The sequence below is a fragment of the Drosophila guanche genome, unplaced genomic scaffold, assembly GCF_900245975.1.
Source record: "Drosophila guanche unplaced genomic scaffold, DGUA_6, whole genome shotgun sequence".
NCBI lineage: Eukaryota > Metazoa > Arthropoda > Insecta > Diptera > Drosophilidae > Drosophila > Drosophila guanche.
The window spans coordinates 6,645,321-6,657,671 of NW_022995748.1; the positions used below are offsets into that span (position 1 = coordinate 6,645,321).

Here is a 12,351-nt window from a genome sequence, read left to right on the forward strand (position 1 = left end):
TTCTGTGTGTTGCTGTCGATATTTGTTTGTGTGTGCTGCTATCGATGATTGTTGATGAGGGCGGGCAATGTTCTTATAGTTGAACAATATGATGCTAAGTTAAAAAGTGTGGTAGTGTGTAAGACTTTAAAATATTATATAATGTATTGCGATGTCATTTCATGGATTGATGTGTAAGTGTATGTGTAATTACAAGGCAAGAGTAGCCTGGTGGCTGGTGGACACTATCGATGTTTTCCCAGGCCTAGTTTACAGCGGAACTAGCGAAAAAATATACCAAAATATACCTTCTCATTTAAAAAATATACAGTTGTCTTAAATCATATTCCTCAATTTTGATGTTCCACTTGATATTACTAGCTAATAAAGACTATCAGTACTAAAAATATAATTTTGTCCGATTTATGAAACAATGCTCAACAATATTGCATTGTTTACAAAACTGGCAGATAGAAAACAAATTCAGAATGTAAGTAAGTGGGAAGAGAAGTTCACGTATTTGACTACTTGTTGCTTGTCAACCGATGGTATGTACTTTTGTATACCCTATTTTTTTTATTAATTTATGTTAAAATGTGTTAAAACCTCATCGAAAGATTGATGAAATAACAATTAAACACTCATCTGGCCTGCTGTAATAGGTAATGTCTTTATTTAACTTTGCTTCGAAATTAAACATAGAAAATACATCAATTATAGACTAACGAGGGGATAAATACCGTCTGTAAGGGTAAATGCAAATAAAGCAGAAAAGCAGAAGAAAAGTTAATCATGTTTAAGCGATTTCTTGGAGGAAATTTGGTCTGTTTTTTCGGAAATTAAATGGGAATTGGCTACAACAGTTAAGGTGGCTCCGCTCGGGGTTCGGGGATCGTTTCACGGTCGTGACAATCGCTGGGGCTCAATGTCCAGCCTATCGACAATGTACTGGGGCATACAGAGCGTTGGATTGATGGCCTTGAGGCCGGAATGTCCCAGCAGGGAAAGACCGCCAATACCGAAAAGCGTGTGGAATATGTCGGGCATGTTGCCCGTACGATCGGAGAAGCCGCCTGTCTCTGCATCCTGGCATGACAGAATAAACTGCTGCAGCTTCTCGGAGCTGATCCAGTGCAGGCGGCCCATAATGGTCAGCGAGGAGAGTACCCACCAGGAGTAGCAAACGTCTGGCAGCTTCTCGGGTCGCCCGTTGAGTCCGCCCGAGCTCAGCTGACGCTCACAGAGCCACCAACCCAGCTTGTCCACGTCCAGCAAGTGCAGACGGTGGGTGAGCGAAAGGAAACCAACGCAACAATATATGAGACCTGCACAGAGATAGAGAGAGACACAATGAGAACGCGACAAATATGATTTTGCCTTCATGACTCACCCGCATGGGACTCGGCGCCGGGCTTGGACCCGAACCCACCATCCGTTTGATTGCAGCAGGACATGACAAACTTGACCGCCTTCTCGATGTCAATGGTCTGGTCCATGCGCTTGAGCAGCGTCAGTGTGGCCACGGCACAGAAACTGAATCTGGTGTCCACCTCGCCCCATTTGTCGCCAAAGAAGCTGCCGTCCGGCTGCTGCAGTCCCACAATGAATCGAACAACTGCCTCGCAATCGATCTCATTGAGGGCATCGTAGGTGCAGAGTACTTGCACCGCGGACAGCGTGTACAGCATGTGGGGATCGTGGCCCTCGCAGGGTGCAAATCCACCCGTCGTGGCACACTGACAACGCTTGACAAAGTCGATAATATGCTTCCTCTCCAGACGATCCAGCTGGCCCATTATGTCCAGTGCCGTGACGCCCCAGTAGATGCCCGACATGCGCAGAAATTCGGTCATGCAGTACTCGTAGTCATCCTCCTGCTTCCCATGATTCTCAATGTACTTCACATGCTTCCAGAATTGCAGCTCGTTGGTGCCCGTATCGGCGTCGCCTGATCCCCCGTTGGTGGGCTTTACGAAGGTCGTGAAATCCATTGCCTGATTGCTCTCAATTGAATGAGATGAGTTTTCTATTCCGCGTTTCGTTTGAATTAATTAATTGGCTGCTGGCTGCGCTTCTCTGTGGCTCGGGCAGAATTTCTGTTCTGTTCTGAATAACAACAATTTCAAGCGCACGAGCAGCTGACTGCGAGGGCTGCGAGATGGTTGGCAGCGCGGCGAAACAGCTGATAGAATTGTTATATTTAAAACCTTTAAAACAATAAGCTTATTTTTTGGTTTATATTTAAATTTTTTATTAACATTAGATGAGGTTTCTTTTCTTTTGACTACGCCACTTCCACATTCGTTGCTGTGGGCTCGCCTTCATCAATACTGATGGACACAATGTGCTTGCCCGGCACCATAACGTTGCCCAGTAGACGGGGCTCCTGTCCCTCCACCAGATACTCGGCGCACATGGACAGCACAATGTTGGCATCACGATCCGTGCAATTGAAGAAGCCAACCAGGACACGACCATCGGTTATAACGATGCGCAGCACACGGCCCAACCATTTTTGCAGTGTTTTGCGTCCCGCTGTCATGCTGGGATCGTTCATTTGGTGTGGAGCATTGGTGGTGATGCGAAAGGGTTCTGCTGGAGCAACAGGCTGCACCTGCACTTGGTGGCCACTTATGCAGAGATCTTCCATGCTTTAAACTTTGTTTTAACAGTAGATTTAATTAATTTTGTATCAAATATTTTACTGCACTTGCATGTGCGTGTTTATGACTAGTCCAGGGCTGCATCGTTCAGTTTGGTAACGCTACGGTCACACTGGTCCAGGCAGCTGACAACAATTTTGCGGCAATTTTGTTTGTTTTTACTTTGTTTCATCAATTCTGATCAGCAAAAATGCCGTGCAGCCCTCTGAATATTGGTGACCAGTTTCCCAACTTCGAGGCCGAGACAAGTGTGGGAAAAATAGACTTTTACGATTGGATGCAAGATTCTTGGGCCATTCTGTTCTCGCATCCAGCCGACTTTACGCCGGTTTGCACGACAGAGCTGGCCCGAGTGGCTGCACTGATTCCAGAGTTCCTAAAACGCGGTGTGAAGCCCATTGCCCTGTCCTGTGACAGCGTGGAGTCTCACAAGCGCTGGATTGAAGACATCAAGAGTTTTGGCAGTAAGTTTCGATTTTTGCCTCACGTTTTCATGCAGCCCACGTTTCATTTGGGTTTTTTTTCTCTTTTAGAATTGACAACTTTTGACTATCCCATTATTGCTGATGACAAGCGCGTGCTGGCGCAACAGCTCTCAATGCTGGACAAGGATGAGCTGAATGCGGAGGGCATTCCACTGACCTGTCGCGCTGTATTTATTGTTGATGAAAAAAAGAAATTGCGTCTTTCCATTTTGTACCCAGCCACCACGGGACGTAATTTTGAGTAAGTGGCGGCAGATAGACCCACATAAGGTGCCAAACTAATTTCCTATTTGTTCGAACTCCAGTGAAATCCTACGCGTTATTGATTCGCTGCAGTTGACCCAAACCAAGAGTGTGGCCACGCCAGCCGACTGGCAGCAGGGCGGCAAGTGCATGGTGCTGCCCACCGTTAAGGCGGAGGATGTGCCGCAGCTCTTCCCCAAGGGCATTGAGACCATTGAGGTGCCATCCGGAAAGGGCTATCTACGCACCACGCCACAGCCCTAAGAGCAAAGCAAAACATTCCAAAACGAACGTAGAAATTGTTCTAAAACATTCACTTTAATACAAAAATTATAATAAAAATAATGCACAATAAATTGTTCGCTCGCTTACAACCTTTCACGCCAGGTGCGAGGTCGAGGCCAAAAGTTCGTCTTAAAAAACTAAATTAGATGGGAATGTGTTCCAAACAAAGGTCGCAAACATAAATATACACGTATAAAAAAAAAGTATAAAATATTGCAACTGGGATAAGCAACCACAGTGGTTGTAAAACTATAAATAAGGCCAACTCTGTACAATAGATGGAGCCATCAGGTTCGAGAATAGAAGAAAGCCAAAGACCAAGCTTGTGCCCGTAACCAAAACAGTAACTGAAAGGGAAACAATGAAAATTCGGATTATTATAAAGGATAATAAGTGCAAATAAATTGACTATATCACGAGCAATGTGCAGGAATTTTGTGAACGCAAATTAAGTTCGAAATGTAAGTAAAGGAGACTCCCGTCTGTGAATTTTGTAAGCATTTCCTTCCTTGAATTAGTTAATCAAATGCAAATATAGCTTATAATGCAAATGTTAAAAGCTTTCGCTGCGCTACCAAAAACTGGTTTCGCTTAGCCCCGAGTGGAGGTCGCCGCGGAGCATCTTAATTATAGACGGAAATGTTGTATGCACTTTGTGTACACAAATTCTAAGGTTTACTCACAATTTAACTACCACATGCCATACGTTCTAGTCTAAACATCCTTCTGCGTCAGCGTCTGCGGCCTGTTGATGTCTGCAACAGTCGACCAAATCGTCGCACAAGGAAGGGCCACAGGATGAGCACAGCAAACCAGAGTGGGGAAATATTCTTGAAAGGCCACCAGGCGGGCTGTTGCCGTTGGGCTGCTCTCGACTTTTGGCCATTGCTTAGCTCCGTCAATGCCTGTTCCACGCTGCGCATACGCTGCTGCACGGCGCCCACATCGTTGTTCATACGCGTAATTGTGCTTTGGATTTGTCGCAGCAGATCTGTGTTCTGTACAATGGCCTGGGTGACCTCGTGGGATAGATCATATGGATCGTCATATTCATCGTCGGACGGCTCCACAATGTTCACGCTGCTGTTGTTCGTATAGTTGTGGCTGTCGCTGTGGCTGTAGTTTTGCGCCGTTTTGCTTGTGTAGCCATTGCTCAGTCCATTGGCAACCACGCTGCTGCCCAGCTCCGATGAGGCTAATGGTGGTCCCAGCTCTGGTTCAGCTGCTCCGTTACAGCTGCTGCCATGCTGTGGACTGTTTGTGCGCGAATGGAACGGAGAGTTGGGATGCGATTCGGCGAGCTCCCTCATGCCGGGTGAAACCAATTCCAGTTCGTCCAAATTGATGTTTCCCAGGCCATCGAGGCTGCCCACAAAGTTTTGCACATTCTCTGTGAATGACATCGTCTCGATGATCTCCTGCAGACTCTCAACATAACGCTGCATGGCCTGCTCCTTGCTCAGATGTCGATTGTCATTCCAGGCGTCCCACTTGGCCTTGCCCACCACATCCCAGAAGCCAGGCTTCTTGTGGTCACAGGCACCCTCGGTGGCCTGCTTGAACAGACCATAGAACTTCAGCATCATGCTGGTGCTTGGCTGGTATGGACCATTCTTGGGTAATCCCTTGATGACATTGACGGCAGCTTGGAAACGTTCCCCAATGGCGGCCATCTTTGAGGGCAGCTACAAAGGAAGGAGGAGAGTTTCGAAATCATGAATAATAGATGCACCGGAGATTAGATAGAATGCGGTCCAAGTTCAATTCCCATTAATCATCCATCAATCCGTTCCGCTGTTCGAATTCGATGGAGAATGTCGACGCCGCCGCTTACAAATTACCTAATTATTTGTGCAATCTCGGTGTTGTAATTCCTGTTAGGCAGTGTATCTGTTTTATTGTGTTGTCTTCTGCTATTGATTCCTCCTCTTTCATTCCATTCGTAAACGTATCAAAGAAGACGACCGAAAGACCCGACCCACTTGGTGACAAAGTTCGAGTTCAGTTCTGAAGTTCAATCGTTCTCCTCTCTCCGGATAAGCTTCGGCTTGAGCTTTTTACAATTAAAGTGTTCTTATCGACATCGACTAATCGACTTGTTGGACGCTCTTTTCTGGCGCTAGCGTTTAATTCGTTTTTGCAATCATAAAAAAAAACTAAACAAAACTCTCTCTCAGTGTGACCGCGGAATTATCGATCAAATATACCGACAGACCCGCGGAAATGTACCGAAATATAACCGTTCATTTTAAAACTATACTATAAATATACCGTAAATCTTAAATTTTCCTAGATTTTGATGTTCTCTCCCATATTACTAGCTAGTGAGGATTCTCAGCTCTAAAACTACAGTTTTATCCGATTTATCAATCGATTCTCCACAAGATTGGCTAGTTTTCACGACCCTTAGCATTACCTCAACTCCAGTATATCCTTCCCTCTAGGGGTAAAAAATGTTGCCTATTCCGTGACAAATGTTGGGGAACTATGCTGCTAACTTTTCGCAGCATGTTTCTCACTTTTCGAATAATTGGATATTAAATAAAAACATAAGGAAAATTATAATTTTCCATGGTTTTATGCAAGTTGTTCATCTGTTTATATTATGATCTCACTTCTGATCTTTATATTCAACAGATTTGTAGGTATTTTGCGGTATCTTTCTGAGGGTCACACAGTATATATGTACAACAAAACCGCGGTCACACTGCCTAATTTCACACTAATTTCATAAAAATCGTAATCAAGTGCTTAAATTATTTGCATTATTTTCAATACAAGAGTGCTCGCAGAGCTTTCGAAAGCTACAACCGTCAAGTCCAGTGCCGTGACAACGCTGGCGAGATAAAACAAAAACAAACTGATATATCACCTAGAAAAACCCCAAAGCGAACGCAGAGGAATTTCACCATAGCACAAAGAACAGGGCAGTGGCTGCCAGCGCAGAGTGTATTCATTGCAATTAAACATGAAATTTGCTGCAACGACAACCAGAGCACAACATTTTTGTAATATCGCCAAGCCAGAAGAGCACCAACAGCCGCGCAACTGTATAAATAAAATACGATCGCGTCCAGTTTCGACCTTCATTCCTCAACCGCAATTGGTGTTGTTCACCATTTCCAAACGCCGCGTGCAGCAGCAGCAGCAACAACAACACCGCCAAAGACAATTGTGTAGGATTGCTAAAAATTGGAAGCACCAAAGCTTTTGCATAGCTGCGTCCTGATTAAAACATCTCTTGATCTTCAGCCTTAAAGCCAACTAAATTTAATTATAACCTAAATTCTTGTGACAAAATCAATAAATCGGAAGGAACACGTGCGTTCCGTTGCCGCCAAAGCGTGTGTAGAGTAGACATTTTGTGTGTCGTCGTGTAGACTTCTATCAGAGGATACACTCGGCTACAGGGAAGTTTGTACCCTTTGTGTTTGAGTGAAACTAAGCAGGCAGGCCGACTAAATCAAACGGAAACGTCGTCGTTTTCAAATAAAATTCGTGAGAGACGCCAAATCAAAAACATCAACAATATGCCGAGACGCAACAAGAAATCAGGAGGAGCTCAAGGCAAAGGTGAGTCACAAAAGCAGACGACAAAGAAAGAGAGAGTATGTTGGAAGTGTGAGTGCTCAAGTGTGTGTGGGTGTGAGTGTGTAGTAGGAGTAAAATGCAGGCGTAACATTTGTATAGCTGCTTTGGCCTGACCTTTGCATTAGTCATGCGACGACGAAAATACTCTTCAAATATGTATGATTGTATTTTAGCTCACTTCCAAAAGTGTGAAAAGCTTTTTCTGCTGTCCACAACCTGTTTGGCAATCGCTAAAATAATTATTTTTGTTTTGTTGCTGTGCTGGCACCAAAAGCTTTTCACGCGCTGCTCAGCTGGCTGAGTAATGAAACGGAATACAAAAACACACACATATGTACATTCAATGCCAGCTTATCAGAAGTGACTCTTCATACGACACCGATGTATGCATGTGTTCAAGAGAATAAAAATGAATGTGCTTCCCATCAGCCGTTATCGGTGTGCTATAATCTGTCTCGGTGAGCATGAGGTAGAGAATGGGAACTTGTCCTCAATAAATGCGCATTAGTTGGTCCAGTTGCTCAGGCGAATTGGGGGTTGTTTGGGTTCAATTGAGTTTACGAGGAAGTCCGTCTATGGGCATGGATTCCTGAGTATCAATTAACCCAATTAATTCAAAACTGTTTAAGAACTTGAACTATTTCCCCATTCACACTATAAATAAGCACGCGGAAGACTTTTTTCACATCTTTATGCATTGTGACCCACAAATTATGCAACTACTTATGCAGGCATACAAAATGTACATCAATACGTACAATTGTACATACATCCATACATCTCGCTTCATCTCACTCTCGCTCTCTTTTTTCTCTCTCTTAATCGTAAGCTAAAATCAACTTTCAAAAGCAAACACAGACCCACTTTTTGGCCAACAGCTGGTTTTTCTTACTCTTTGCATTCTTCTGCTTCTTCTTCTTGTTACCGCATTTGTTGTTGCCTGAAAATAGTTTTTTGAAAGGTGGAAAATGCTAGACGGAGACGGAAATTGCCTTGTCCCCAATAGCGGCAGCAGCAGCAAGCACAGTCAGTGGGAAAGTTATGCGCGCTCGGACACAGGTTTTTTTCTTTGAAAAGAAAATGAAACAAAACTTGTTGCACAACATTGACTCTAAAACTGTTTCTCTGAAGGTCATTGCTGCTGTGCGGCACTAAAATGTAATTTCAATTTCTATTTGCATTTGTGTACAAAGGTTTTTACAATCTACCAGTAAATAAAAGCGAGAAAAAAGCGGAAATTCTTGGCCAGCTTGTTGGTTAACGCATTTGCCAAACAGTTTTACAAGCACCAATGAGATCCGCTATTTACCGCATCGAAATTTTCGTTTATAGTTTAAAATGAACTGGCCAATAAGTTTTTTCTTAATTTATGTTACTTAACAATAGTTTTACGACATCTTAAGACAAATATTAAATTATTTGACCCATTTCAACCCTTTTCCAACAGGCCGCACCAACGACTCGAATTCCGAGGACGAGTCCTTTGATAATGTGAGCGTTTATTCGCACGTCTCAGAGGTTGCCTCGTCGGAGGCTAACGACGATCTGGCCAACGAGCGTTTCGAGGAGAAGTTCGAGAAGGCACTGGAACAGGCCACCGAGAAGTCGGCCCAGACCCGTGCGCAGGCTTTGCAGGCCATCTGTGAGCTGCTGATGCATCGCTATATGCCCGATTACGTGGAGGATCGCAAGATGACGCTGATGGACTTTGTGGAGAAGAGCATTCGTCGCGGCAAGGGTCAGGAGCAGGTTTGGGGGGCACGTCTGGCCCCACTGCTGGTGCTGCAGATGGGCGGCGACAAGGGCATCTCCAAGGCCATGAATCAGTTTCTGTTAACCACCGTTCAGGACAAATCCATCAGTTTCGATGCCAGATCCAAGTGTGTCTCAGCTTTGGGTTTGCTCAGCTTCTTGGGCTGCGAGGATGTCGCCGAACTGGTCCGTCTCATGCAATATTTGGAGGCTATCTTTGCCGGCAGCTATCTGCGGGGCGATGACAAGACCCCAGTGTCGGTAACTGCCGAAGCAGGTACTCTGCATACCGAGGCTTTGAGTGCTTGGGGCCTGCTCCTCACGCTCATACCACCTGGGGATTTCGTGTCACTGATGACCACCGGAAATAGTATGTTCCCGTAAGTCCACAAATCATAGCAATTAATGCAGTAAAAATGTATTCTAAAATGTTTTTCACTTACTTTGTAGATCGATCAAGAAGTTCTTGGGCCTTTTGCAGTCCCCACATTTGGATGTACGCATGGCCGCTGGCGAAACCATTGCTTTGATACTGGAATCGGGCCGTGCCCACGATGATGACTTCCTTGAGGATGATATTGCCGAACTGAGCGAGGCTGTCAAGCAGCTAGCCACCGATTCGCACAAATACCGTGCCAAGCGGGATCGCAAGGCTCAGCGTGCCACCTTCCGGGATGTGTTGCGTTATCTAGAGGTGAGTGAACTACCCAAAAACCAACCAACCAGCAAGTAGCAAAAACTTTGATTTACTCTCATGTATTTAAACTAAAAATGCAAACTGCAAGAGACACAAGACCAACAGGACATGCGAGTAGTTGTACTCCCTGCCATTTACGGCTTCATGTCGTTGCACGTAAACTTGAGCTCGTGCTTGCAGTAGTTGGCCAGACACTTGGAGTGATCGTGCAACTTGTTGCGCATAATCACACAGCCATTTCGGCTTATCGAGTCCATGTATTCGGTGAAGTCGGGCACCTTCCTGTAGGTGGCCGGTGCCGCGTTCCAGTGGGAGTTGTTGCCCGAGGCAACGAAGCGCGAAGAGTCCGAGAATGAGGTCTTGAATGGCTTGTATGTCTTCTCGCACTCATCCTGCGTCAGCTCGTAGCCCGTGGAGGTTTCCCTGTCTAGTTCGTTCATCACATTCGAGCGGAACTCGGAGCAGGGCGCCTTGTTGGTCAGGAACTTGTTGGCATTCAACTTGGAGGCGTCGTCCTCGGTCTTGAGACTCTCGTAAATGCCCTCGGGATACTCTTTCATTGCACAGTAGTCAATCTGGTACGTGGTGAACATGCGGTTCTTCTCCAGCCTGCGGCTGAGCTCCTCCTTGGGCATCACCTTCAGTCGCTCGTACAGGTCGGGATAGACAGTGCGCAGGATCTTGAGAAAGCGATTCGGCTGCAGCTTGAAGCAGTCCGTTTCATCAGAGAATGCCATCTTGTCCACTTGATCCTGGGCCAGGGTTGTGGGTATGAGCCGTGGATCCACCAGTCTACCCATTGGCGCAATGCCCGTCCACTCCACGCCCGTGCAGTCTTTCCCGGCATCGGCTGGCGCCTTGATCTTATCCTCATCGATGCACTGACATTCAATGACCTTAGGGCCCGCCTGTCCCTCCAAGCCCTGGACGCGGGTTAGGAACTCGTACCGCTTGGCATTGGGCGGAATGTAGTCATGTTGATACGTGGTCACCAGCATTTTAATGTAAAATATTTCAAAATGTTGCAAAAGCTTAAACAAATAATTTTTAGAATTTTGTACTTTTTTTTTAATATTTTACAATACAAAAATTTATCTGAGCATAGATTTTGATTTGTTTACAACAAAACTAAAAATTTAACTGAGCCAAATGAGAGTTTTTCTGGTTAAAGTATCGAAAATTTATTTGAATTTCAATGCCAGGCCTACTAAAAATATTCGATTTATTATTTCAGGAGGACATTTCACCAGAAATCAACATTCGTTTTGGTACGGAGTCTTTGACATTGGATTCATGGTCCATTCACCATCAGTATTCATCCCTGTGCACAGTGATGGGCCCTGGCATGACCTCACAGCTGCAGGAGAACGAGTTCATACGCGACATATTCGAGCTGGGAGCACGTCCAACCAACACTGGCATCAATGGCAATGCCAAGATCAAGCCAACCAAGCTGGAGCGCGTAAGTTAATTGATCTGATCAGACATCAAGAAACTGTCTAACTTTGGTTTTTTTTTTCCCTAGCATCTGGTGAATGCTGCCGCATTCAAGGCACGCTCCATTTCGCGTGGCAAGAATCGCGACAAGCGATCGGCCGTCGTCACTTAAAACTGAAATCACACCAACAAAATCCCAACAGCGAAACACTCTCAAAACATAAGAAAACATAACATAACGCAACCCTTCTCAAAATCCCATAGCCAACGACCCGACCCGATAGTTGAATTGTTTCTAATTTTAGCATAGCCAAAGCTGAAACTAAGTCTAAATTTTAGGATATGTTTCTTGAAAAATCAACTCAAATGCAACAAAATTTGGAATATTTCTAAACACTCTAAAAACACACAAATGGGCCATTATTATTATTATTATATATTAGCACTAACACAATATTAAATTGTGTGAGTGCCTGTGTATCGATCTGAATTTTTGCACTTTGGTTTTTGTTATGTAAATGAAAATTTAGCATTGTCTCGCCGCATGACTCCCCCCCTTTTGGGGGTGCAGATGCTTGGCATGCCTCTTACGTTGTTGATCTTGATTTACACTTGGAATATACTTACAGATAATACATATAAATATACAAAATCTAAGCATAAACCTATTTTTGCTTCGATGTCGTTGCTCTAAAAGTAGATTAAAAACAAACGAAAATACCTACATTTAGTCAAAGCTTGACTTGGATTTTATTATGCATATTATATAAGCTATATAAATATATTTGTTTTATAGAAATTACATGTAAAATAAATAACTTTAGGCTTAAAAACTCAATGAAATGCATTTCTGTCTTGGATTTGGTCGGGGTCTCATATGGGAGCAGTTTGGCCACTACAGAATCGCCTTGAACAACATACCGAGCATAAATCTACTAGCTACACGACAACTTGGCAATCTTATTTGAACATTGCTAAAATATATACTTTGAAAAGCATTTAAAAAGGAATACCATTCAAATAACATTCTTTTGATCTTAGCATTGGTTTTTAGAGGCATCAATTGGGTAGATTTTTGAACCAAACTCTAACAGAAACACCAGCAAATAATTATCTATACAACATTCCTCCAATAACACTATTCGACACGATTTTTCCTCAAGAAAACCAACTTTCTGAAATATTTGTGGCTTAAAAATATAAAATATAAAATATAAAA

At 44.1% G+C, this 12,351-nt stretch overlaps 6 protein-coding genes across 6 annotated transcripts; 2 read left to right on the top strand and 4 right to left on the bottom strand.

Annotated features, from left to right (window-relative positions):
- Positions 1-622: 622 nt before the first annotated feature.
- LOC117584581 (geranylgeranyl transferase type-2 subunit beta) lies at positions 623-2,105 on the bottom strand. The gene is made up of 2 exons (XM_034273557.1): positions 1,370-2,105; positions 623-1,304 (listed from the first exon to the last, which is right to left on the bottom strand). Exons 1-2 carry the CDS (start codon positions 1,968-1,970, stop codon positions 877-879), a joined length of 1,029 nt encoding a protein of 342 aa, XP_034129448.1. The 5' UTR covers positions 1,971-2,105; the 3' UTR covers positions 623-876.
- Positions 2,106-2,242: 137 nt separating this feature from the next.
- On the bottom strand, positions 2,243-2,713 carry LOC117584590 (N-alpha-acetyltransferase 38-A, NatC auxiliary subunit). The gene has a single exon (XM_034273567.1). The coding sequence runs from the start codon at positions 2,627-2,629 to the stop codon at positions 2,264-2,266; it is 366 nt and encodes a 121-aa protein (XP_034129458.1). The 5' UTR covers positions 2,630-2,713; the 3' UTR covers positions 2,243-2,263.
- A 63-nt stretch (positions 2,714-2,776) lies between these two features.
- Positions 2,777-3,657, top strand: LOC117584587 (peroxiredoxin-6). Its single transcript, XM_034273564.1, has 3 exons — positions 2,777-3,106; positions 3,176-3,368; positions 3,433-3,657. The coding sequence occupies exons 1-3, from the start codon at positions 2,833-2,835 to the stop codon at positions 3,632-3,634; spliced, it is 669 nt and encodes a 222-aa protein (XP_034129455.1). The 5' UTR covers positions 2,777-2,832; the 3' UTR covers positions 3,635-3,657.
- A 15-nt stretch (positions 3,658-3,672) lies between these two features.
- On the bottom strand, positions 3,673-5,839 carry LOC117584585 (acyl-CoA-binding domain-containing protein 5). Its single transcript, XM_034273561.1, has 3 exons — positions 5,497-5,839; positions 4,339-5,340; positions 3,673-4,002 (listed from the first exon to the last, which is right to left on the bottom strand). Exon 2 carries the CDS (start codon positions 5,326-5,328, stop codon positions 4,387-4,389), a length of 942 nt encoding a protein of 313 aa, XP_034129452.1. The 5' UTR covers positions 5,329-5,340; positions 5,497-5,839; the 3' UTR covers positions 3,673-4,002; positions 4,339-4,386.
- Positions 5,840-6,379: 540 nt separating this feature from the next.
- On the top strand, positions 6,380-11,312 carry LOC117584579 (interferon-related developmental regulator 2). Its single transcript, XM_034273555.1, has 5 exons — positions 6,380-7,228; positions 8,694-9,378; positions 9,449-9,692; positions 10,930-11,157; positions 11,221-11,312. The coding sequence occupies exons 1-5, from the start codon at positions 7,186-7,188 to the stop codon at positions 11,302-11,304; spliced, it is 1,284 nt and encodes a 427-aa protein (XP_034129446.1). The 5' UTR covers positions 6,380-7,185; the 3' UTR covers positions 11,305-11,312.
- On the bottom strand, positions 9,729-10,753 carry LOC117584586. The gene has a single exon (XM_034273563.1). The coding sequence runs from the start codon at positions 10,691-10,693 to the stop codon at positions 9,830-9,832; it is 864 nt and encodes a 287-aa protein (XP_034129454.1). The 5' UTR covers positions 10,694-10,753; the 3' UTR covers positions 9,729-9,829.
- Positions 11,313-12,351: the final 1,039 nt, after the last annotated feature.

Coding starts and splice junctions, on each gene's coding strand:
- LOC117584581 (XM_034273557.1), bottom strand. CDS start 1,970: ATGGATTTCACGACCTTCGTAAAGCCCACCAACGGGGGATCAGGCGAC. Junction 1,305..1,369: donor CGGCGCCGAGTCCCATGCGG/GTGAGTCATGAA, acceptor ATCTCTGTGCAG/GTCTCATATATTGTTGCGTT.
- LOC117584590 (XM_034273567.1), bottom strand. CDS start 2,629: ATGGAAGATCTCTGCATAAGTGGCCACCAAGTGCAGGTGCAGCCTGTT.
- LOC117584587 (XM_034273564.1), top strand. CDS start 2,833: ATGCCGTGCAGCCCTCTGAATATTGGTGACCAGTTTCCCAACTTCGAG. Junction 3,107..3,175: donor AGACATCAAGAGTTTTGGCA/GTAAGTTTCGAT, acceptor TTTCTCTTTTAG/AATTGACAACTTTTGACTAT. Junction 3,369..3,432: donor ACCACGGGACGTAATTTTGA/GTAAGTGGCGGC, acceptor TTCGAACTCCAG/TGAAATCCTACGCGTTATTG.
- LOC117584585 (XM_034273561.1), bottom strand. CDS start 5,328: ATGGCCGCCATTGGGGAACGTTTCCAAGCTGCCGTCAATGTCATCAAG.
- LOC117584579 (XM_034273555.1), top strand. CDS start 7,186: ATGCCGAGACGCAACAAGAAATCAGGAGGAGCTCAAGGCAAAG. Junction 7,229..8,693: donor AGGAGGAGCTCAAGGCAAAG/GTGAGTCACAAA, acceptor CTTTTCCAACAG/GCCGCACCAACGACTCGAAT. Junction 11,158..11,220: donor AGCCAACCAAGCTGGAGCGC/GTAAGTTAATTG, acceptor TTTTTTCCCTAG/CATCTGGTGAATGCTGCCGC.
- LOC117584586 (XM_034273563.1), bottom strand. CDS start 10,693: ATGCTGGTGACCACGTATCAACATGACTACATTCCGCCCAATGCCAAG.